General features: G+C 48.0%; 1 protein-coding gene across 2 annotated transcripts in view; it reads right to left on the reverse strand.

The window, feature by feature from the left end:
- Positions 1–26,386, reverse strand: part of Dpysl2 (dihydropyrimidinase like 2) — a 99,885-nt gene that overhangs the window by 53,101 nt on the left and 20,398 nt on the right. Inside the window, exons 1-3 of one of the 2 annotated variants that reach the window (XM_021654684.2) lie at positions 11,895–12,308; positions 8,608–8,696; positions 6,242–6,426 (exon numbers count right to left, since the gene is read on the reverse strand). In XM_021654684.2, the coding sequence (XP_021510359.1) occupies positions 6,242–6,426; positions 8,608–8,696; positions 11,895–11,933 (313 nt within the window). In that variant the 5' untranslated portion in view covers positions 11,934–12,308. Of the gene's footprint in view, positions 1–6,241; positions 6,427–8,607; positions 8,697–11,894; positions 12,309–26,386 lie in introns of those variants that run through there. The other variant, XM_021654679.2, reaches the window with a different exon arrangement.

A 26,386-nucleotide genomic window follows, 5' to 3' on the forward strand; every position in this document is an offset into this window, starting at 1 on the left:
GCCACCTTCCAGAAAGGCAGGGGCATACAGAAACAGCCAGAGCTCAGCCCCGCCCTCCAGAACTCTATGCTCCATTTTCTCAGCTGGGTTACAGAACAGGGAATCTTTGGGTCACGGAGGCTCTTGGCTACCATGAGGAAGCCTATGGAAGCCTGTCGCTTGTTCACATTTGAAGGCCGGGGAGACCTGGCTGTAGCCCCAACATGTTCCCTGCGGCCCCACCAGTATTCCTGGCTCCAGTCATCATTCTCACTAATGGAACTGATGGAGAGTTCCCAACCGTCTGAACACTCCGGGGAAAACCGGAGCGTTTTGGAAGCATCTAAGAACTGAGACTCTCCCACATCTGTGTACAGCCCCCACAAACAGAATAGAGACTGAGATCCAGGAGGAGGGAGATGTCTCGGGAGATGGAAACCATCCCTTCCTAAACTGGCTTGCTCTCTAAGGCTATGGTTGCCAGCTCTCCAAACCAGGAAGCAAGAAAGACACCCTGGTGGATTGTGGCAACTCCCACAATACCTTGAAGTGGATCTAGCAAGCCACACAGGACTATCCTAATGCAGAGCTTAACTGAATAAACTCCAATATTCTACCCAGGAGGCTGGTCAAGCCCAACATTTTTGGACTCCTTCAAAAGAAAATCCCTGTGAGACGTGGGTGCTGGACCATTGGGAAGAGCTCTGCAGTATTCCAGGAAGCTCCACCCTAGTCTCCTCAGCAACAGGTATCAAGCGATTGGCCCAGCCACGGACAAAACCTTCCCATCCAGCCATCCAGTGACACCTGAGCAGGTCTAGAAAAGGCCCTCATGTCCTTAGGCGAATCACGTGACCTCATCCATGGAAGGCGTGGGGGAGATAAAAAGCTGAGAGCGGGTGGGGTGTACCCACCCAGACGGTACATTGGATAACGTGGCTTTCTAATCACCAGACCACAGGCAGATTTTGTGGTGACAGCGTCGATCCTGGACTTGGAAACTTCAGTGTGATGTGGTTGGGTGTTTTATAAACACTCTCTAACCAGAGTCAAATGAGCACTGCAAAGGGAATAATCAAAGTATCTGTTACAGACACATCCAGCTCACACTGTGCGTTCACACGTAGGCCCGCCACAGGCAGGGAGCAGACCCAAACGCCACACGGACGAACAAATGACAAACGATGGATGTACCACAGTAGCTCTCCTGGGCCACGTCCTCTCAAGCTTCCTCCACCCACAGACAGGGTCCTGGGAAGGGCTTCTGAGTCCATCAGTGTCTCTAGTGATATGTGATTCCTACAGCCACTGTCCTCAGAGAGCAAGAGCTCCTCGCTTTGCGGACCACTGTGAGAGGCTCCAGCTCCAGCATTTACACAAGGACAGCTCGGGGAGAGCGCCTGTCTGGTCCACAAACACAGGCTGACACACCCTGGGCTCTCCCCAGCTGCTGGCAGAGCTGACCCCAGCGCTGGTGTTGCTGGGGATGGCTGGAGCTCTAGGGGAGCAGCCACTGCCAGACACACAGGCTTCTTTCAAAGCCACCTAGCTCAGCCACAGCGCCTCACTCAAATCAAGTCTCCCTGGAGTTTTATTTATTCACCCTTCCATCCATCCATCCACCCACCCATCCATCCATCCATCCATCCACCCACCAATCCATCCATCTGTCTTAGCACCAACGCTAGTTGAGTGGGAAGCTTAAAAACAAAACAGAGAGCCTCAATGGACACACTACATGAAACCCAGTGTCACAACATCTGAGATAAAAGCCCGTCTTCTGCCAAGGTAGGGAAAAGTTACAGACTGTAGGGAGGGAGGCCCCTATGCTGAACCTCAAAGGGAGTGCGGTTTCTCTCAGGGCAAAGGAAGGGAAGTCAGTGGGTGGGTAACGGGTTAGCACCACATTGCAGACAGCCTGGGTTGCGTTCTCTGAGCAGGAGGGGACCATTGAAGGATCCAGAAGAGGGAGACAGCATGAGCAAAGCTTGAGGAGAAGGATTCCAGCCACAGAGGTCTGGGGCCAAACTACAGACACCGGACAAGCGACGGTGGAAATCACCCCCTATGGAAGCAAAAAGCACAAGAGCCAGCGAAGATCCAGTGGGACGTGAGGCAATGCTCACGAACTGGGCACTGGAAAAAAACAGCAGAGGAGCCACTGGAGTGGTAGTGTGCCCTGGTTCCACACCTCTAGGAAAAACCTTGAACACAGGTCAGCAACAGCAACTTCTACCCTTGGAGATCCGGCCTGTGGAGCCAGCACAGGCTTCAGGAAGCTGCGCAGTGCTCTGTAGTCACATGGCCGCATCTGATAATTCAGCTAACCCAAATCCATTTTTTTTTCTTTTATTTCATCTAACAAAACATGTGTGGACTCCTCTTGTCGTCAAGTCCTGCGACGGTTAGTCTTTGTCGTAAACTTGACAACACGGGAGTCACCTGGGGAGAAGGAACCTCAACTGGAGAACTGCCTCCACCGGATTGGCCTGTGGCCAATGATTGATGTGAGAGGGCCCAGCCCACTAGTCCTAGGCTGGCAGGCCTGGGCTGTGGGAGAAAACTAGCTAAGCGAGGAGCCAGAGTGAAGAGTAAGCAGCATTCCTCCGAAGTTTCTGCCTGAGTTCCTGTCCTGACTTCTCTCAATGATGAACTGTGACCCGGAAGTTTAAGTTGACATAAACCCTCTCCTCCACAAGCTGCTTCTGGCCAGACAGGAAAGCAAACTAGAACACACCCTGAAATAATCCAGCGTGACAACAATTCCCCACCCCCCAGCATTTGCTTTGCATTAGGTGTCAGGAATAAACTAGAGGTTATTCAAAGCCTCCAGGAAGACGTGTGTAGGAAATATGTAAATACTTCGACAGCCTTACATAAGAGACTTGTGCAGCCTCAAATTTGAGTTTCCTTGGGGGGGCAGGGTGGGGGCTAGAACCAATCCCCATTTCCCTAAAGCAGCATTCCAGTCACCCCCACAACCAGCCACCACCACATTGTGGGGCCAGTCTGGATGCCGCCAGCTGGTGGCTCTGTCTGGTCACCTCTGCCCACCCATCCCTGGATGGAAAGGGCAAAGGGCATCCCACCACCCTGCACTGGATCCCTCACAAAGATCCCATTGTGTGATGCCCAACAGCAGCTGGGCTTGACGGTAACAGCACGTTCTGCTGGTGATACAGTGGTATGTCACCTTCTTCCCACTGGAACATCCAGCTGGCTTTTCTTCAGCAGGGGGAGCCTTGCCAATCAGAAATGGAACCTTGAGGGTCAGGGGAAACCAGAGCCAGCAAGGAGAAAGTTGAAAGTGAAGATCCACCCACCAATGCAGCTAACAGGGATTGGAGGAGGGGACAGGGACAAGAGGGAGAAGGGCTGGGCAGTCTTTGTACCAATTTAGCAAACTGCTTGTTTCCACAACAGCCAGAAGCCCATTGAGTTTGCACTTGAAACACCCACAGCCTTTCTTACTGGCTCCAGTATATACATTCAAGAAGCTAGGGACATCTTCAAAAAGGCTGGCACTGAGTTACATGAAGCTAAGCTCCCGCCCTGCAGAGCAAGCTTACACCAAGAAGAATGTATGTGCGCCCCACAGCAGATAAACGGGGTGGGAGGGACTCCCGATTTCTCACCTGCACCATTAGAGCCCCTCTCCAGGGGGAAGGCAGAGGGATGCTGGGAATCCTGCCAGCATTAGCAACCATGGTGAGCCTTTGCAAGAGTCGCTGGTGTTTTTCACAGACTACCAAGTGGACAAGAGGTTGGGTGTGACAACTCTGAGCACACAGTGCCACCTGATGACCCTCAGTCTTTCTCTTTCCACCTTTTACAATGTGTGGTTTTACACAGGCTTTACAACCTGTGGTTCGAACTCAGGACCTCCCATATGAAAGACCATATGCTCGGCCCTTCTGTTCTGTGAGATTGTTCATCGAGCCCCCTTACTATTGGGCCAAACTGAACCGGTATTGACGCTGTCACATTCCATCCCAAAAGAGAGAGCCCTTGGGGCCCTCTCCCCTTCCCTAGACATCTCCTCGGGGCCATAGTGGACAAAGATGCCTCCAGCTAGGGAAGGAAGGGAGTTCACAAGCGCTGAGGGAGGGAGGGAGGGAGGGAAGAAGGGAGGGAGGAAGAAGGCCAAAGGGACATCAGGGTAGCAAGAAGGGATATGGGCTGCAGCAGGGGAGTGTTGGGAAGGGGCATGAAGCAGACTGGAGCTGAGGCACAGGTCAAGTGCAAGGAGTGAAGGGGCCATTGCAGAGACAGGACGAAATGATAGATGGTGCCTGTCAGGTGCTCCTCTGTCTTCCAGATGAATCTGAGAGGAAGCAAGCCCTTCTGTACTTGCAGACCACAGTAGCTAGGGGGAAATTTAGATAGATAGATAAATGGATAGATAGATAGATGGATGGATGGATAGATAGATAGATAGATAGATAGATAGATAGATAGACAGACAGATTAGAGGGATATAGACAGACAGGTATATCTGAGCTCAGTACATTGACAGTGTGGGACTGGGAAGAACTTTCTATTGGCAATGTAAATCCCTCTGGTACAGATGAGCTGATGATTCCCAGGGAGGTGAGGAGACCTGCCCAAGGTCACACAGTAAGTTCATGCTGAGAAGAGACCAGATGCCTGGGCTTCTGCTTCCTACTGATGGATATTTTCCTGTAACAGAGGGTTGGCGGTGCTCAGTGTAACCAACTACTCCCTGGGGAAGTGTTCGTGAAATGCTAATCCTCAGAGGCCAAAGCGCAGGCTTCCACAATATCCACCTGAACTCAAGGCAGAGGCAAGTTACCACCCTGACTTGGCCTTTCTAGCTGCTGCTTGAGTGGCCTGGGTTTATTTTGGTTCATGCTACTCAGAGGGGGAAAAAATCAGGAAGTGACCATTCACCCAAGCCAAGTCCCAAGCAGCCAACAGACCAGCAAGCCAAGGCTGGGGTGTCCATGAAGGTCTCTCCCAAGAATGGCACCCACAAGGCTGGAGCAAGGCAGATCAGCTAGACAGACCTCCTAGAGGGTCTTTCTCAGGTATGACAACAGGACCAAGTGCTGTCCCCCATGCTTCAAATTGAAAACCAGGATGGTGGGAACACCAAGGAGTCGGGTGTAACTTCAAATGCAGGAGACACAGGACATTGCTCCTCTAGCTTCAGGAAACCAGATGAGAACCCTCTAGACAGACCCCAAAGCCACAGTCATCACCCAAAAACACCCAGGAAGACAGGCTTCCAACAGCACAACCTTCAAGATTCTTTCAGTGTTGATCCCAAGCCTCTTCCCAACCCCACTGTCAACTTTTCGTCCATGACATGGTACACTGGCTTTTGCTCTAGGATGAAATCCCTTTTCTAACACAGGACTGTGATAAGCCACTGTGCAGCTTACACACACACGCGCGCACACACACACACACACACACACACACAACACTTGTCAAAAGACACGCTGGAGTCAACTCATTCACAAGCAAACTGAATTCAGCTGCTGTGTCCGGTGAATACACTTTAGATTTGGTTGAGCCAAGAACGTAAACCAAGAACCCCCGAGAGTGATATGTGAAAAGGCACCACTGTGGGTGCCTACAGCTTTCCTATTTAACAGACAACTAATAACAGGGGGTCTTGTTCCAAGCATAGTAGCCTAACTCATTTAGTACCCAGCCCAGGCTAGAAAAATACTCCCTTGACTGAGCTTCATTCATATCGTTGGAACGGAGATTCCAGGCTAATGCTGCACTGTGCCGGAGTGCCTTGGCATATGCCTATCATCCCAACATTTGGGAGGGAGGGACATGAAGATTAGGAACTAACCTCAACTACACAGAGGGATTGAGGCCAGCCTTGGCTACATAAAAGACCCTGACCACTTCTTCATACTGAGAAGTATCCTTGGGCTTTTTATACTCTAATATTTATGACTTCAAATGTCCTATTTTCACAACCCAGACACATTTGGAAGTCAAGGAGGACCAAAGTGTCAAAGCAGAAAGGACAACAAGACCTCCTCTTACCCTGTGGCACAATTCCCCCAGAGGCTCAGCCTCATGTTCAACTGTAGGAGCAAAGTTTAGCAGAAAATAAGGCAAAGGAAAGAAGACGCTTCTCTCTCTCTCTCTCTCTCTCTCTCAATCTCTCTCTCTCTCTCATAGATCAAACCTCTGCTCAGTTCACCAACAGAAGACTCTAGCAACACAGACTCCTTGTCACACTGCCCATGTTACGGTGATGGTGCCCAAGCCTTACTGATCATGGTGGATCCCCCAGCCAGGGCGGCCTTGGTTCCCTGGAAGAAGTCATCAGCTGATGTCATTCCCTGGTCCGGCATCTGGAACCGAGTGTGCACGTCGATTCCTCCGGGGATCACCATCCTGGAGTGGGCTTCAATGGTCTTCACCCCTCCCGGCACAATCAGGTTTTCTCCTATTTGCCTAAGAAAGCAGAGTGGATGAGAGGGGTGCTAATGGAACTCAGAATCGAATTGGATCTGACATCTGTTTTCATTAAGCTATAAACAGACCTTCACTACATGGTGAGCACTTTCGGGTTGCTGCTGTAATCTCTCATGGGAGCACCGCCCACTCCTCACCCCAAAGCACGAGCAGATGCAGAATGAACTAGGAAGCCAGGCACAGGGGAGGCCCACATAATCCCAGCACTTGAGAGGCTGACACAGGTGACCTCTGGTTCAAGGGCAGCCTTGGCTGCAGAGTGAATTTCTGGCCCACCTGGACTAAAGAACGAGGCCCCTGTCTCAAAACAACGTAGGGAAAACAGGTGGAAGAGTGGAGAGAGAGAGCAAAACGGGGGAAAAAGTAAACACGACAATTCCAACAATTGCAGAATGTGGAATCAGGTGTGCATGGATCCAGATAAAGGAAGAAAAACAAATGTCCATGCTGGTGAGAACATGCATCATATTCATTTGGGGGCAATTTTGTGGGCGGGTGTTTTGTTTGTCAGGGTTTTTTTGTTTTGTTTTGTTTTGTTTTTCTGTGAGACAGTGCCTCTCTGCAGAGAGCCCTGGCTGTCCGAAACTCACTTTGTAGGCCAAGCTGGCCTCAAACTCACAGAGGTCCACCTGCCCCTGCCTTTCACGTGCTGGGACTGAAGGTGCCCCACTACGTTCGGCTGTAGGGTTTTAGCTTTGAGACAAGATCTCGTCATCCCATTATTTTTTTTTAACTTTACTACATCTTTCCACCATTTTTTTTTTAAACTAATCAAGGAGTAGCTAAATTTCTAAGACAAAGGAACTATGACTAAAAATAGCAGTGGGCTGCTCCATTCCGGGCCAGTGTCCTTCAGCCAGACCCATCAATGCTCTCCTAGGACCGGAGATGCAAAAGGAATAAGACAGTCATAGCCTGGGATTGCCCAGAGCTGAAGCTGCTACAGACAAACACACATGGAGAAAGCATTAACGATGGAAACGTTAAGCCCCATTTTGGCTTCATAAATCAGGGCGTGAGCTTCCAAGCAATCAGAGCCAGCCCAGCTCATCCCCTCTCCAGCCTCTCTTGCTGCTGGAGTCTGATGAGCACTGCTTATTTAAAAGATGTCACTCGCTGGGCTGTTTGTCTGTGAACAGATGTGCTCTCTCTCCAGAGCCTGCAAGCTGTCCCCAGAGGAAAGGCATGAAGAGAGTGCTGTACCCTGTGCGCAATGAACCCTGCAGAGTCCCAGAACACCCAAAACCCAGAACCTCAATACACAAGCAAAACAGGGTGGCCTTATCTGCGCTAGGAACCACCTCAAGAATGAAACTTAGGGCTGGAGAGATGGCTCAAGGGTTACGAGCACTTGCTGCTCTTCCAGAGGACCCAGGTTCAATTCCCAGCACCCACAAGGTGGATGACAACCATCCAGTTTCACAGGATCCAGTACCCTCTTCCGACATTCAGGGGCACAATGGAAACACATGTAGTACACATAGATATATGGAAGCAAAACACTCACATCCATAAAATAAATCCAAAAGAAAAAAAAACATTTTAAAGGAATGAAATCTAAAACCCTTCCAAGGTTAAGCAATCATTAGTCTTAGTTGCTAGTAATTAATTCAATGTCCTGTTGCCCTTCCTGATTGGACAGGCAGATATACATCTGAATAGGACAGGCTGCATTCCACATTTCCGTCCTGCGACTGAGTCCTCTATCCCAAGCAGCTACAGCGAAGCCTATCACAAACCAAGCATGCCAGCCGGCAGCAGGAGGATGTGGTGTCACCTCTGTTAAAAATAGTAAATTACGTAACACATGGGTGTTTGTGTCTGTCCCGACTTCGAATTCCCCGAACCTGAATTCCCAACTTTATTAATTACCACCAATAAAAACAAGCTTTAAATATGCCAAATTGGTCACTTTTGAGTTTTTAGCCGTGCCTGACTGATGCCAGATGCACATTCTACTAACGTTCCAACATTTCCAGCCCAAGCTTAGTAACTTCTGGAGGCATTAAAGCATAAGACTATTTACATGAAAAAATCTAAAGCTCAGGAACACGGCACGGGGGCAGGGAGGCTGTGTGTGTGTGTTTCTGTATGTGTGCATGCATGACTGTGTGTGTGTGCGCGTATGTACACCCCCACATAGCAATGAATCGTACTCACTTGATCAACCCATCTTCCATGTATATGTCTGCATAGAAGGACTGGTCATCATTCACAATCTTGCCACCTTTGATCAGAAGACGATCACTCTACAACAAAGAGGGAAACAAAGTCATAACACATAACTGACCTAGGAAAAGCGCCAGTCCCAAGGAAAGGGAGCTGAAGGGCACGTTTTTCACCACTCAAGGGTAATGCTCAAAGCCAGGGAATTTTAGAAGGTACCTTAACTAAGAGGGACCTATGCTAGGCAAGCTGTTCCTCGAGTGATGAGTCAGAACACACTGGCAGAGCTCACCCTAGATAAACAACCGTCCTTTTTAAGAATACCTTAGGCCTGAAAACCAAAAGGGGCATTACAAAACATTCCAGCTAAAGATGACAATGCTTTTGAAGTGATTTTTGGCTAAACCTCATCTTTTAAAAAAAAAAAAAAAAGAAAGAAAGAAAGAAAATTCCACCCACATGTAGGAAAGTCATGTCTTGGCAAAGCGTTTATCGGGGAAAACTGACCCAAAGTCTGCTGTCATAGCATATGCCGCACAAACATGGGGAATTCGGCCATAACAAGCTTGCAGCTCAGTGTGTCCACACTATGCTCATTTATGTTTGGGCTAAGTCACAGCTAGTGCAGTGGGCAAGGGAGGAACCACAGAAACACACACCGATGTAGCAGGTAAGAAACAGAGCTTTAGCAACGTAGAGATATGGAGGATCTTTAATTTTAATACCACTACAGATGGTTGGTCCAGGTTATGTATAAAAAAAGCAATAATAAATAAAGGATAATCCAACTGAGAGAGCCAAAAGCACGTAAAAAATAATTTAAAAAGACAACGATCCAAAATACCGTGACTGGGTTGTATATAATGCCACCATCCTGGGTTGGGGCCATGTACAAGTGTATTATTTCAGAGTAGATACAAACCTCTCAAGCGGAGCCTTGCCCTTTCATTATGCTACACCTTTCCAAGAACAGAATTCATCTTGGTAACAGTTAACCCAGAACCCTGTTACAAAACAGAATCTCAGCAAGTGCACTTGCATTTTGCGATTACAAAAAGGAGAGAGAGATTATAAAATTTCCTAAAATATGCATACAGTGCTACAGAACAAAGAAAACAAGATAGTTAGTTGCACATAAGTGTAAACGCTATTGGGCTTAGAAAATATTTATTGTTTCTGTTACACTGAAAAATAAGATCAGTTTAGTTTTACACTGTAGGGTCTTCTATCCAGATGTAGGCACTGGGAAAGCCCTTGAATACATACGGTCAACATGGCGAAGGTAAAAGAAAAAAAAATCTCCACTAATCCTGCCCTCCATATCATGCCATCAGAGCCTCGGAACCTCTCTGAAGTTACCGTGACACATGAGGAAACTGAGTCTGAGTGAGCTTAAGCCTCCAAGGACCCTCCTTTTCTCCGCTGAGCGGAACGACTGTAGTCTGGGAGGCAAGAAGTCCTGCGCTTTGCCACCTCCCCTTCCTCACAGCAGTACCTGTCAGAAACATCACTGCGAATCCTCCAGGCAACGGGCGGGGAGGGGGTTTGGGGTGGGGAGCGGGAATCAGACATAGTCTGTTCAATCTAGAGCCTTCTAGAAGGCTTCTTACGTAAGAGTCTGGCCACGGTGACGGAGGGAGAGAACCAATAGGTCCTAGGGCATATGACTAGATATTTTTAAAGGATGAAGGGGAGCGTTCTTTAAAAAAAAAAAAAAAAAAAAAAAAAAAAAAAAAAAAAAAGTGGTCTTGTTTGTCTATTTCTTCCCCTCCCCATACTGTCAAAATGAAACTATCCTGATTGTGGACGAAGACAGCAAATCACGAGAGGTTTGCAGGGCCTCTCCCCACCCCCACTGCCCAGCTCCCCAGATGCCATCCTTCAGCGAGGCGAACCTTTAACATTTCGTCTGGTGTGTCAGCCTCTGGGGGACCGAGGATGGCGGGTGGGTGCCTTGAGAAAAGGCGAGCACCCATCCTCGCCTAAGAACAACCCAGCCCAAGCGAGAAACCTCGGGCACACGCCCCCTCCTCTGGGCAATGGTTCCTACACCACTCCTGCAGATGGGTGTGTCCTTGTGCACCAAGGAAAGGAGGCCGGGGTCCCAGGGCCCCGGAGACCAGCAAAGCAAAACCTCACCCTCAAATCCTGCCTTAAAGCCCATCTTCCTCATTTGAGATGCCTTCGAATCTGCGTGCCCTTGGGTCCTAGCTGGCCAGTGCAATCGCTCAGCATTATATAACAATGACTTTCCTTAGCGATTCTCCCTGCCCGGGATTTCCTTTGAGGATGCAGAAAATTGGACCAGTGGGATTCTTTTTTTCTTTTTTCACAGTAAAAGATGCAAAGAAAGGGGGAGGGCGGGGGCCACACCAGCTGCATCCACGAAGCATCGCGAATGCTTGGCAGGGCTGGAGGCCCCTGGACGAGGCCGCCACCTCGGCCGCGGTGAGCATTGTCTGGGACCGGCCGGGCCATCTGCGCGAGTCGCAGCCAGCGCCATTACCTCCACCAGCCTGCTCGCTGCTGTCCCCAGCGCCCACCCGCCCTGCCCGCTTTGTATGCGCCACCGCGGCCGCCTCCCTGGTGGCGGAAGGGGCAGAAAAGACGGAGAAGGCGAGCCGGAAGCCCCGCCAAGACCCTAGCCCCAAACCAGAGGGCTCCTTAGGTCCTCCGCGTCCACAAAAAGCTCCTGCCCCTTGTCTGCTCTTCGTCGAGCCCCGATCCTCCCTTTCCTCCGTATCATCCCGCTACACCCTGCCCTCTCCAGCATCCCTCCGCTGTCATGACGCCTCCGGGCTGGAACTCGCTCCTTCTCGCCTGGAGGAAGGCTCCAGAAGGCTTTCTGGAGGGGGCGGAAGACACAGGAGAATCTGTTTTCCCAGCTCCCCACCACCGAGCTCCGGGAGCCCCAGCCTCGCCGCACGCAGCCGGAGAACAATATCCGAGCGTCGACCATGCATATTCAATCTGGCATCCATTCGCTCGCACTCCGAGGGCAGCGTTGCAGCATCTCGCGCTGACAATGAAGGATACGGCGGATCTGGCGCGCTACCCACCGCTACCTCCTGCCCTCCCGCGCCCATCTCAATGCCTCGCCAACTGCGTGCCTTGCAACTGTTATTAACATCTTCAGCCCCCACACCCCCCACATTCACCTCCATCGCCTCGGTGGGCGACAAGAAGGAAGAGAAAAGTTGAGTCTCTTTCCCTCCTCCGCCTTTAAAATACATTTCTTAGATATTCTAAGGTCGCTCGCCTTTCCCGGGTACCTAACTTACCGTGATGCGTGGAATATTTTTCTTCCCCTGATAAGACATCTCTCCGGGGGAGGTTGGGGGAAAGGTAATTTCAAGAGGACAGCTTTAAAGCAAAGATAGCCAGGAAAAAAGACCTGGTTTAAAATATATGTATGTATATATATATATATATATATATATATATATTTTTTTTTTTTTTTTTTTTTTTTTTTTTTTTTTTTTGTAGGAAAAAGGTACAATCCCTTAGCTGGTCTTGCTGTTAGGAGATTTCAAAACTATAAGAGACAAATTCAGTCCTCTGTCTCTTTTCCTCTTCTCCAACACAGATCCAGCTAGGGCGGAAAAAAAGAAAGAGAGGGAGAGAGAACAGGAGGGAAGGGGGTGGAAATAAACTACAGCAATAAAAGCCTTGGTTCCAGTCGGCCGCCACCGCGCATGCGCCGCCAGCCACTCCCTTTCCTCCCAGGCAAAAGCCATCCGCTTCGCGAGAGGCGCTCACTGATTGGCCAGGATCGTGGGATGTGCAAATGAGAGGGGCGGGGCGGGGCGCAGAGCCCGGGCAGCAACTGCTGCAGTGCGCGCAGGGCGCGGTGCGTGCGCCCGAGCGGGGAGCGCGCCTTTCGCGCCCTTTCTCTGAGCTCGGGCGGGCGCCCGAGCGGGGACCACGGCTGGCAGCGGCCCCAGATGCTACATCTGCAATGCAGGGCACAATGGAGGGTGCTCGTCCCGGGAGAGTGAGGAGGGGTCGCAAGCCCGAGATGGAGGGGCTTCGGTACGGCCCGGGCGGCACTCACACACCCGCCCGCGCGCCAATCCGCGGAGGCCGCCGCTGCAGCCCCGCGTGGGGTGACTGCGCAGAACCAATGGCCTCGCTGGCGGCGAGCGCGCGACTGCACCGCGGCCTCCCCCGCCCTGCTCGCCAGGCGAGGCCTCCGCCCTGCCGCGGCTGCTGCGACAGGGGACTGCCTGCTAGAGGAACGTGGACCGCATCCCGGAAGGTCCGTAGGCTGCGGGATACCGGACGCCCCGCCCCAGAACGGTTTTTTGTGATTGCAGGCTACCGAGAACAAGAGATGGAGGCCAGCGCCCGTGGGGCAAAAAGGGCCCAGTCTAGCGCCCTGGTCGCCCTCTTGGCTGACACGCCAAGGCTGACTCCTTTGTGTGGTTGCGGTGCCTGCAGATCTGGGTAGGAAAAGCTGCAGGGAGTCCTAAAGCCCCCACAGACATCCCGAGGCTAGAGGCGACGTAATGGGTGATGAGAGCAAGAACAAGAGATAGAAGTTATATCCCACCGAGAGGGGAAACTGAGTCGTGGAGTAACCTCTACTCACTAAGGGTATTCCTGGCCTCCCTTAATGATCCCAGTGGTGATAAAGGCCTGGGAGCCTTTGACTGTGTCAAACCAGGCTGTGATTCTAACAATACCAGGGGAAGGGAAGAGCTGATGTGGTGAACCCAAGGAAGGGACTCCAGACAAGTGACAGCTTCTGCTGAGACATGGCTTTGACCTTCTCACCTTGAAATCAAAGAATGCATGTTGTCACTGCTTAATCTAGGTCATTGGGCAGCCTTTGGGGAAGGCGTTATCTGTGCAACTGATTCACACCTGCTCAGCAACGACTAGCCAGACAGAGACAGAGTTTTCCTGGAGCTCTGTTTGCCTAGTTTTTGTTTATTGTTTTTTTGTTTTTGTTTGTTTGTTTGTTTGTTTGTTTTTGTGTGTGTGTACCTGGCCCACGGTAGGGTCTTCTGTCTTTCTCATCCCAAAAGAGGTGTGAAAGTTAACCCTTTCAGTTCCTGCCTTGAAAAATCTACAGACCCTGAGGGAGGACTGTGAGGCACAAAGCAGGCCTCACCCGTTGGCCTGTTCATTCAAGTTCGATTTAAGCTGTGCATCTTAACAAAAGCCAGCCCCTGCTTCCTGTTTCAACTGTATGATAAGCACTAGCCGGAGCAAGCTCACACCCCAAGTACTGAGGCAGGAGGATCAAGATATCCACCTAGGCAATATCATAGGCTGATTGATAAATAAATAAATGAATAAAGCAAAAACAAAAAACCTTTCTTTCTGGGAAAGCCAACTGTAAGGTTCAGCTAGAAGTCAGTAGGGGAAGGAGGGTCCTATTAAATCACAGGAAAAATAACTACTTGTCAGGCAAAGTTAATGAGATTCAAATTAATTTAAGCAAAATAGCCCCTAGTTACGTTGTTTGTTTTTGTTGCACTTTTCCTGCTCTTGATCTTAATGGGTTTAAATACATCTTGTAATTTACCAATTTGCCATGGAATATTCTGTTTTGTCGAACCCATCCATCTTATTAGTGTCGCGCTCCTTCCTCCAGCCATACGTACAAAGTTTTTAACCCATGATAATTGCCATTTCTACCCATAAATGTCCAGAGACAGAAGGTTAAAATTGATTTATCTGCTCTGACTGGAGCGTAAGAGAATAGTTGGCACATAGAAGGCCCCAGGGGGGGAAAAAAAAAACTTTAATCAACAAGAGAAAATAATTGTAGTTTTCGTATCTTAGCAAACATACTGCCCAAGTCAATGCAGGGAGATAAAGGGGGCTGGGGTGGGAAAGAAACGTCCGTCCATGCTGACAGATCAGCTGATAGGAACTTAAAGACGCTTGATGGAAAATTCCCAGGAAATCATCATCTGGGACTAGGATATTAGAAGCTGCTCTCCAGCCTGACTTCTGGGTGTTTAAAAACTAAATGAGTGGCAACAACGATGGCTCTCCTGCATTTACTATCTCTTCCAGGGCCTACCTCCCTGCACTACCGCACCCAGCACCAGAAGAGGGCAGGCAGTGGTGTCTGTGTAAGACAGTCCTCATGATGGTAACAGCCCAGACATCTGGGGTGTCCTCTGAGGGAATGAGCTGAGGGGTGAGTTGGCGGCGCCCTGTCAGGGACCGCCTTGAGCCTTCCTTGTAGTTGTAGGCCCCCCTCCCCCTGGCCTCCCATCTTGTCTCCCCTGTGCTCAGCAGGTTCACAGAGCTTCAAAGCAGACCTCTCCTTACAGAGAAGAGTAAGATACAACCCAGTAGTAGGATCCTTGCCCAGCCTGCTTGGAGCTCAGTTGTGTTTTGCTGCAGCTACTCAGGAAGCTGAGTCAGGAGAAGCACAGATTCAGTGCCAGCCTGGCCAACTCACCAAGACCGTATCTCAAAAAAAAAAAAGTGGTAAGAAAACAAGATGTGCTTTCTTTTCTTTCACCTCTGGTTTCTTTTTTGTTTTTCCAGACAACACTGACGCCGTCCAGGGCACTGCCTGACCCATAGCATGTATTAATGATTGGTACATAAATACTTCCTTGTTACGGTAAAACCCCTCTTCCACATTGCCACCACCACACTGGAAACATTCCAGACTCGGTCTTTATTTGGGTACTATCACTGTACTGGGTTCCAGCCACACAGCTCCCCTTCACCAGGTCCCTGGAACCACCCTGGAATTCTGCTCAAAAAGCTTATCCTTGTAGGGAGAGGCAAGGGGGGAGATGCCTATGTATTCATGCTGTGCTTCTCCTAACAAAACTGCCGTGTTTAACTAAGCCAGGTAACAGGGAGAGTCATGGGGCTGGAGAGAGGGCTCAGCGACTAAGAGCACTGACTGCTCTTCCAGCAGACCCTGATCCAATTCCCAGCACCCACATGGCAGCTCACAACTGTCTGTAACTTCTGTTCCAGGGGTTCCAACTCCCTCAGATTATACACACAGGCAAAACACCAATGCACATAAAAATGAAAATTAAAAAAAAAAAAAAACAAACAGGGAGAGTCATTAATCTTTAAATGAACCTCAGAAGCATGCAAGCCGTCCTAGGGAAACATCCCCGTTACTATATCCTCTGTGTTTTGGAGAAGAGTGGAGGAAGAAGGGCTTTAACCCAGAGCCCTATGCTTGCCAGGCAAGTACCCGATTGTGGAGCCACACCCTGGTCCTCTGAAGCTTTCCTTTCTCCAAAGCATCATTCCTCCTCGTGCTGACGCAGTATCTACTGTGTGGTGCACCCCAGCAGCGAGCCTGAGGGGAGGGTAATTCTCCATTCTTCTTTGAACTCACAGAGCTAAGAACCTGTTACAAAGTCTTGCCGATTGCTCACCCTTATAGAGAATGCAGCAGGAGAATGCCAGGCTTTGAAAGGATGGCTGTGCAGATTGATGGAGGCCAGGTAGCACCCACTGGGGCTTTAGGAGATGTTTATACCAGGAAATGGGGTGGTGGGCTGCAGGCTGTCGTTCTGATGCTCCAGGGTGACTGTGGCTCTCAGTTCCTCAGGAACATGATTCCCGCCCAGGCCCAGCCCTCCAACGTTGTTAGTTTCATTTTCCCCCCAATGTGGAAAACTGAAGTAACCGTTTCTGCTTATGCAGCACTGTGGAGGCCCAATGTTGAGGATGTCACAAGAAAAGGACATTCAGAAACAAAGTGCTGACGGGAAGATCGGAATCTAGATGTGGCCTGAGAAGAAAAAGCCACAACCGCCTGCGCCACTGCAGCCAGTTGCCCAGGGCTGCAGCCGCCAGTGTGGTCTGTGGCGGTTATCCTGCATTGCCAAAATCAAAGGGCTTTGGCTAGGATGCTCTGCTTCATCCACGATGGGCACAGGCAATGATAATTGCTTTCTTGGCTGTGGAGCCCCAAAGGGCACAGATTGCCAAAGGACAGCTAAGTGGCCATACATGAGGCCCTCCACACCACCACCTTCAAAGGGTACGACTTCTGGGCAGTGACAAGTGAGGGCCATGAGGGAAGTCATACACTGCTTTTCCCAGAACTGAGCAGATAGGAACTGCCCTCTTTGGGCTCTGAAAGGGCCCTGAAGATCCCCAGGCTGTGTGAAGCCAAGAGGGCACAGAAAAAAGCATGCACTCCACAGACGCGAACAGAAGCGAGCTTTCTCTTCCCGGTCTCCAGTTAGCACAGATACTTTCCAAAGAACCCCCTCCCTTGCACACCTTGAACCCCAATGTGTGTGAAGACAGATTGTCCTTGGGGTCTCTGTCCCTGCTGGAGACACACAGCACCTAGCTACGGCCTTCCTGTCTCAGGTCTTCCCTCTGGTGGCCAATGAGGAGTATGCAGAGAGTTCACTCCTTTATCGTGGAGTAGTGGGTTCCACACACTGGGAGAGAGCCTTTAAGTCTCTTGCCCACTAGAATCACCTGAGCCTGCCTTCACCCTCAGGGCCGGAGTCTCCCCCAGGCAAGTTCAGGAATATTATTCTCCTCTGGGCACTGGGCACTGGGCCCCAGACCCAAACCTTCTCATTCCGAAGGAGGAAACCAAGAAAGCATGAGCTAGCAGGAAGATTTCACCCTTGCTCCGAACTTCCTCTGCTTCCCAAAGTGCAGTGTGGCCTGCTCTTTCATCCTACAAAAGAGTGATAAACATGACCTCTAGCGCTAGCTTTCAACGTCTGGTTTCCGCTCACAGTCCAATCTGCTACAGTGTTGCTGTGTAGCTGATGAGGCCGGAAATGGCGTCTATGATCCATCCAGTTATGATGCTGAGAGCCTAAACACATAATCCATGTGCCCGTGTGGCTGAGCGGTAGCATTTCCCTAGAATATGAATGGCCCTGAGTTTGATCCCAGCATTGGCAAAGTTCAAATTAAATACATTAAAGAAAAAAATACAAATCATTTACTTTCCCCCAATCCCTACAAGGTGTGTCTTTGCAAAGTATCATTATAGCTGGAAAGAGTAAGGGCACAAAAAGGCCTCCAGTAGGGCACAGCTTCCTGCTGGAGTGAGAGAAATATTCAAATCTAAGAACCCCAAGGTTCAGGAGGCCTGCTCTCTCCATGACAAAGAACTTGCCTGTAGAACCCAGGCCCCACCTGGTATGAGAGAAAGCCATGGCTGATCCACCATCGTGTCTTCACTCATTTCTATCCCTGACCCCCATTCCTAAAGCACTTCCCATTTATCCCTCAAATCCATCTCTTTCTTGCCTCATCCTGGCCCCTCCCCAGTAGAAACCAGCTTCTTTGGGCAGCCCTGGACTTCCTGTCATGAGAACCAAAGTTTAAATGAAAAAAAATAAATAAATAAAATACTTAGTAGTTCTTCCCACAGAAAGAATAATGTTTACCTCAAAGGCATGTGGAAATCTAGATGCACCATAGCATGGTCTATTTGTGCATTGAGAGCACAATGGACATAATCAGAGTGGCATGGAGAAATGCCCCACTGGCCTGGCACTTAAATCTTCACTACTCACCAGAATTACAGCCCAGAAGACTGGCCCACACATGCCTGCAAGACAGCAGAGCCTCTGCAAGAGTCTTCTCCTCTGACGCCCAGTTTGACCACACCGTCCCCCACAGCAACACTCCGTAAAGCAACACTAACGGCATGCTGCAGTGCATCCCTGTCTGAGAGAAAACCTCTCCCGGAGTGAGACAGGCTGTGTCTCCCCTTCTGTGAGGGGAGCGACACTTTGCCCAGGGACATCTCGAAGCGGAGGAGACATGCTGTGCATGCTGTGGCCAACCAAGGCGCCTCTCGCCCCATGTGACTGCGGAGCCCTGTGATACAGCTAAAGTGATTAAGGGATATGTGTTTAGGTTTATTTCAGCCAAATTAAACTGATTTTCATGAAAATACCTTACAAATCACTCCTGTCCTCAAGTCCTAAAACCTGAGGTCTGTTTGTTACAGCAGCGGTATTCTTTCCACACTGACAGCTGTCACGAGGTCTAGATTTTAAATCTGTGTGGAATCGTATGTACACGTTCTCTGTCCTCCCCCTTCTACCTCACCCCTTCCTCCTCTCCCCCTCCCTCGTTCCCTCCCATGACCTCAGTGACTTTGACTTGGCCGTTCTCAGAGCTACCTGGACCCTCATTCCCTCTCTATGTCAGCAAGAGTGACAGAATCCCTTCTTCATCCCCGAGGTCCCATATCTGCACAGCATCCTTCCGTTACTCACCCTGGTAGATGTCCTTGATTCTGTCCCCATCTCTCAGCAGCTAAGGGAACCTGACCTTTTTTGTTTGTTTGTTGTTTGTTTTGGTTTTGGTTTTTTGCAGCTCATCTCAATCTTGGCCTTGGGGAGTTCACTGTCTACACCTAGCAAGATCAGTGCTCACTAAAAAAGTGAAGCTGAACTGAAAGGAACTAAGTTCCTGGGACGGAATCACACACACCTGTCCTTCCCCCTTGCCCAACTTTGTCCTTTTGAGACAGGATTTCACCAGTGTAGCCCAGGATTCCTTTGAACTCTTGATCCTTCTGCCTCAGCCACACAAGTGCAGGAATCCAGAACACAGCTCTCTTCTTCCCTACAGCCAGATAGGAAGAGGTTGCCCAACTGAGGATTATTCCAGGAGCTGTGTTGGTTCCTATCCCTTCTCTCTCCTGGAACTTGTCCTCTTCCTTTCTACTTTTTACTCCCTTGAACTTGGGGAAAGGTTGCGGCTTTTTCATCAGCCTAGGCTGTGTCCTCAACAGCTATTGCCCTGTCACTGCCCTTCTTACATGGTTCTGCTTTGGCAAAGTGTAGTCTATTATCATGGTCTTTCCTTCCTCAGCTTCTATTCTTATTATATTCTCAATTCAAGATAACCAGCTTCTTCCCCTGCTCTACTGAAAGAGATCTAACATAGAGTTGGCAACTGGTCAACCTCGGGACTACTTTGGAGACTTTAGGCTAACGGGTCTGGGTGTGACACTTAACTGTTGTCTCTATTTTTTTCAACAACTATTAGCTTTTTAATGTCCACAACATATTACTAAATAAATAAAAATAAGTTACAGTGTATTACTGTATATTATGATCCCATTTTTAAAAAGCAACACGCTTGATTTTAGAGTATTTAAGTTCACAGGGAAAAAAATGAGCAGAAAGTTTAGAGTTCCATATCTCCTCCCCCATAAAGTTTCTCTTATAATTAACACATTAGCATCTTGTGTCCTGTAATAAATTTGTTACCACTAGTGAGTCATGTGTGTGTGTGTGTGTGTAGAGGGGGGGGAGAAAGAGAGAGTGGGTCAAGTTCTCATTCTAGCCCAGGCTGACCTAGAATTTATTCTGTAGCTCAAGCTGCCCTCAAACCCATGGTTTTCTTCCTATGTCTACCATCCCAAGTGCTGGAATTACAGGCAGGAGCCACCATAGCCAACTTTGACACATAAATTAAAGAACATAAGGAGATGATGGATGGAGGGAGGGAGGGAGGGTAGGATTGGGAGGGGATGAAGGTAGGACTGCAGCTGGGATGCAAGGTGAGTGGATTGTGATAAATGAAAATTTATATTGAAAAAAATTATTATTTACAGTCCATATAATCTGATAAAAATGACAGATTACATGTAATAAAAAAATCAAAATAGTTTGGAGTTTAAAAAAATTAAAGAACATAGCTTACATTAGAGGTCGCTCTTCATAGCTCCTATGAAAGTTCACTCTCCATTGCTGTGGTTTGGGTGTTGGGGACAGAATGACATCTGGCATAGGCTGGCCTCTAACTCACTGTGTAGCTGAGAATGGATATAAACTCTTGATCTTTTGCCTTTACCTCTCAAGTGCTGGGATTATAGGCATGCATTACCATGCCCAGCAGGTTTATTCTTGAATATATGGTCTATGGCTTATGACAGTCGGTGACATGTGTCCACCATTACAGAATCCTGCAGAATTGTTTCATTGCCCTAAAAAGTCCCCTGCACTCTACAGACTATCACACACACACACACACACACACACACACACACACACACACCCCTTGGCAAACACCAATCTTTTTGCTGACTCTATTGCTTTGTTTCTTCAAGAACATCACATTGTTAGAGTTATAGACCAAGTGAGTGGCCTTTCAAAATCGGCTTCTTGCATTCAGCGATACACAGTTAGGGTTCACCATGTCTTTTCACAGCTTGATAGATCACTTACTTTTGTCAGTAATTATTCTATCAGGAGGATAATCTGTTTATCTGCTTCTCTATTGAAAGACGTCTATGTTGGGGGCTGTAGACACACTGGAGTTAAGAGCACTTATTCCTCTTGCAGAGGCCCCGGTTCAGTTCCCAGCATCCACACGGAGGCTCGCTGCCACCTGTAGCTCCTGTTCCAGCGGATCTGATGGCCTCTTTAGTACTTATGTACACATGAGGCACATAAACTCACACAGGCAAACACACAAATACATTAAGGTAATAAAAAGAAAGCAAATAAATCTTAAAAAAAAAAAAAGACATCTTGGTGGCCTCCAAGGTTTTGCAATTATGCCCAAGCTGCTGTCAACATTTCCACACAGAGTTTTGTCTGAACACACATTTCACCACATCAAGGCATACAGTCACTGGCTTACCCAGCAAGAGCATATTCAGCACTGGAAGGAATTGCTCAGGGCCGGAGAGATGTCTCAGAGGTTAAGAGAACTGGCTGCTCTTCCAGAGGTCCTGAGTTCAGTTCCCAGCAACCACATGGTGGCTCCCAACTATCTAAAATGAGATCTGGTGCCCTCTTCTGGCGTGTAGGTGTACATGCAGGCAGAACATGATAAGTAACATGTTAAGTAAATCTTAAAAGACAAAGAAATTGCTCAATTCTCTTCCAACTTGGTTGTTCTGCTTTTCACTCCTACCATAGAATAGATGAGAGATGTTGCTGCTTTGCATCATTTTGGCATCTGGCTTCCCTTCAATCTGAGTTTTCTCAGCACCTTCATCAAGGATTAGCTGACCACATTGGGGTGGGGGGAGGTTTTGTGTTTGTTTTCTACTTTTTTGTTGTTGCTTTGTTGTTGCTGCTGTTGCTTATTATGTTTTGTTTTTGCTTTTGAGACAGAGTTTCTCTGTGTAGTCCTGGCTGTCTGTCCTGGAACTCATTCTGTAGACCACCAGGCTGGCCTTGAATTCAGAGATCCACCTACCTCTGCCTCCCAAGTGCTGGGACTAAAGATGGGCTACACCACTGCCTGGCTTTTTTCTTTTTTTCAGTAAAGGCTGTTACTGGTGTTGGTGGTTGGTTTGGGAGATTTTATTTGTTTACAGTGCTGGGGTTGAACCTGGCCCTTCATGCTTCTAGGCAAATGTTCTGCTACTGGTTTTCATCTCTATAAGATGTGATTTGACTTCTTGGCAGCATACACAGTTGTATCAGACTGTGCTCTGTATTTATGACGTTGCTACTCTGTATTTATCACCATAGCCTGTAATATATTTTGAAATCAGGAACTTTGATCTCTCCAGAATTATTCTTCTTGCTCAAAAATGCCTAGATTAGTCATGCTCCTTGGTGGTTCTGTATTAGTTAAGACTGGTTTCTATTTCTGTGAAAAGCACCAACAAGATCTGAAAGAAACCACCGTCTACCACTAGTGATATGGATAGCTTGTTTTTTTTTTCCAGTTTTCATGTGTGTACACAAACTTTTGCATGTGTGTGAGGGCACATGTGTGTACAAACATGTGAAGGCCCAAGGATGTTGGAATCACCTTCTATTGCTTCTCTACCTTATCTACTGAGGCAGGGTCTCTCAATCAAACCCAGAGCTCACTGATATGGCCAGTCTCCCAGCTTGCTCTGCGATCACATTTTCACCTTCAGAGGCTGGAATTACAGGCTGGCCACCACACCCACCCAGCATTTATCTGGATTTCTGGGGATCTGAACTCCAGTTATTATTCTTCTGGGGGTTAAGCATTTTAACCTCTAAGTCATTTCCCCAGCCAATGCAGACATTTAAAAATATATTAATTCTAAAAATGAACATGAGATTCCTTTCCATTTATCTTTGTCTTCTTTAATTCCTTTATGAATAGTTTGTAATTTCCAGCACAACACAATACGCAAGTCTTTCACTTATTTGGTCACATTTATGCCCACAAATTTTATTCTTCTGTTGCTCTTATGAATGGAATTATTTTCTAATTTTTTCTTTTAAAGACAGTTTATGGTGTACCAAAACAAAATGGAAGTTAAGCATGTGATCCATGCTTGTAATTCCAGTACTGGGGAGATTTAGGCAGGAGGAACACAATTTTGAGACTAGCTTAAACTACATAGCAAGAGTTTGTCTCAAAACAGTAAACTTTTTTTTTTAAATAAAGATGTGAGCGGAGAGGGGTCATAAGATGGATAAACTCATACAGTAGTAGATGATATACATATAGGGATAGATAGATAGATAGATAGATAGATAGATAGATAGATAGATAATAGGTAAGTAGGTAGATCACTGGTTGATAGATGATAGATAGATCATTGATAGATAAGAGATAAAAAGATCATTGATTGATAGATTAAATAGATCGTTAATAAACAATAGATCGTTGATAGATGATATATTAGATAGGTCATAGATAGATAGATAGATAGATAGATAGATAGATAGATAGATAGATAGATAGATAGATAGATAGACAGAGAAACAATTTATCCATTGGCTCTGTTGTTCTAGAGAATCTGAGTAATACCAGCAGCTTTTCCTTCTCTTCCTTGTCTAATTGCCTTCAAAAGACATGGGGTGTCCTTGCTTTGCTCCAAACTTAGAGGGAAATTTTTGGACTTCCCCATTGGTTATGGGGCCAGCTTTGAGGTTCCCACACACACACACTCTCTGTGATGCATACATACGTGTGAGTAGGTAGGAAGCCCGAGGAGAAAGTCAGGCAGCCTGCTCCGTCCTTTTCCATCCTATTCCCTTGATACTGAGTCTCCCACCGAACTTAGAGCTACACTGGCAGCCAGCGCACTGCAGCAATCCTTCTCGTCTCCATTCCCCACAAGGCTGGGGTTAGACACACAGCCGTGCATGAACGGTTTTTTGTCGTATGGGTGCTAGTGGTTCACACGAAGGCCCTCGTGCTTTCATAGCAAGTGTTGTGTACCCACTCAGCCATCTTCCTGCCCCAGATGTGAGTGGGCCTGGATGGTCTTCACTGTGGTAAGACAAAATCCCTCTGTGGTGGTTGGAATGAGAATGGCCCCCACAGGCTGTATGTTTTGAGTGCTTAGTCACCATTTAGTTGAACTGTCTGGGAAGGATTAGGAGGAGCGGCCTTGTTGGAGGAGGTGTGTCAGTGGGAGTGAGCTTTGAGGTTTGACAAGCCCATGCCAGGTCCAGTTTCTCTTTCTCTTCATGAGGCCTGTGGGCCAGGATGTAAGGCTGTCCGCTACTGTTCCAGCACCATGGCAGCCTGCCTGCCTCCATGATGATAACAGACCAACCCCCTGAAATTGTATGCAAGCCCCCAATTAAATGATTTTGTTTATAAGAATTGCCCTGGTTGTGGTGTTGCTTCGCAGCAGACGGTAACTAAGACACCTTTGCATCTTGTTTTGTTTTGTTTTTCCAGACAGAGTTTCTCGGTGTAATAGCACTGGCTGTCCTGGAACTTGCTCTGTAGACCAGGCTGGCCTCAAACTCAGAGACTCACCTGTCTGTAACCTCTGGAGTGCTGGGAATAAAGGCATGTGCCACCACCATTGGGCTCTAAGACACCTTCTAAACCTGCTTGACTGAGGCTTTTATTAATGAATAACTGCTGGACTCTATGAAAAGCTGTTTTACATTTCTGTAGGTGGCTCTGCAGGGTTTTTCTTTCACCTTGTCTGCAAGTTGGAGGTTGGTTTGCCTGAGTTAAAACATCCTTGTATTCCCCAAGCAAACCCCACCTTGTGCTGTGCAACCATGTGAGGCTAAATTTGGTTGAGCGTGTTTATAAGTATCTGTGTTCATCAGGAATGCTGACCTGGGGCTTCTTTTTTTTTTATTTTCCTAGTTCTGTCTTTGCCTGGTTTTGAAATCAAGGCAAAATGTCACAATTCATGAAATGAAGTGGAAAGCATCCCCTGCTTTTTGGTTTGGGGAAGCTGAAGAAGGCCCCCGCCCTTTGAATTGAGATGTCCACCGTGGCATGGAGGCCTTAGAGTCCGCCTCGTCTCCTTCTGCTGTGTGACAAAGTCACGGTTGACAAGAGCCCTCTGGGTTTAGTTAAGAGCCACACGCACTGCCATGGGAATGCTGATCTCTAAGGCACAAGGACACTCAGAGCAGCCACAAAGCGTGTATGTCAGGAGGGGGTGGCACAGATCCTGACGCTCTCTACACTTTTCTCTCCAATCTTCTGCAGCTTGTGTGCGCCATTCAATTTCTTGTCCCTCCGTTGTGCCCAGAACTCTTTCAGATCTACACGGTTGTCTGCTCACTGATTCTGTGCTGGGGCGCTGATTGCTGGGACAGCCTAGCATGCCATCTTGCTGGTGACATACTTCCCCAAGAAGCGTAATATGTTTCCTAACTGATTTTACAGCTGTATCTGGCAGCCCCACCATAGCCAGTGATCATGGGGTACACTGACATCTTGTACCCCATGCCATGGGAAGGTCTTGGAGAAGACCTGGAATCACTTTAAAGAAGCTTGCCGAAAGCACATAGATTACAAAGGGACACCAGACACATTTCAGTCAAGTGGCAAGCTACACATTAAAAGTGACCTGTAATCTCCATGAGGTGCTGAAGTCAAAAAGTCAGGCAAAGACTGATTATCCCTACTGAAATACCAGGGAGGCATGAGAACTAAACACAAATGCCTTGGTCAGTGGGTCCACGAAAGGGCATCAAGAAACAGCACTGTAATGTTCACAGAGGAGCAGGAGGTGCTACTGCGTTAATGGTGTTTTTCTGACTGTGGTCACAAGGAGAACGTTCCTGTGTTTTTAGGAAAGTGCGGTAGAGTATTAAACGATGATGGAGCAACAGTTGACAGCTTATTCTCAAGTGATGTGGAAAAAATATAATTGAGGAAGGCAGGGGTGACAGAGAGACGGAGCATAGTAAAATGTCTGCAATGAGGGAAGCTAAGCGAGAAATACAGCATACCCAAAGTCTGTCTCACTTTTTTTTTTTCTGTGTTCCCTAGGATGACTTGGAACTCAGTCTGTAGATCCTGATGGCCTTGAACTTACATCATCCCCTGCTTCTGCTCCCCAGCGCCCTTACGCACTACAGCTGTGTGTTACTATGCACGGTCTCCAAAGGTCTCTAAACATTAAATGATTCCAAAATAAAAACTTATTTAAAACACTTTTACAGCCCAAAGTCATTTTTACAAAAATACTAAAAGTTAAAAAGCAAATATGACAAAAGAAAAAAAAAAAACCCTCACAAATGCTGACACTTGTTTCCTCATCCTGAAGCTCAGAATTTGCCTTGATCTTGAAGCCTCTGGGAAAGCTGGCTCAGACCTGGATCTACCACAATACAAAGTAAAGATCCAAGGCCATGCCTTACAAAAGTGGTGTGTGTGTCCTTCACACTGAGATGAATCTTCAAATCCCACATTCCCTTTTGTATAAACAGACTAAAAGCATAGTAGATGGGCCATAAAGATGGGTCAGTGATTAGGTAAAGGTGCTTCCTCCAGACCTTAAGACTTTGCCCCAATTATCTAAATATTTACCCAACACTATGAGATAAACAGGAATTACCTGGGATTCCTATAGCCCTTCATTTAGCTATGAACACGTTTAGTGAAGTCAGTCATT

This window comes from Meriones unguiculatus, chromosome 9 (assembly GCF_030254825.1).
Source record: "Meriones unguiculatus strain TT.TT164.6M chromosome 9, Bangor_MerUng_6.1, whole genome shotgun sequence".
Classification (NCBI taxonomy): Eukaryota; Metazoa; Chordata; class Mammalia; order Rodentia; family Muridae; genus Meriones; species Meriones unguiculatus.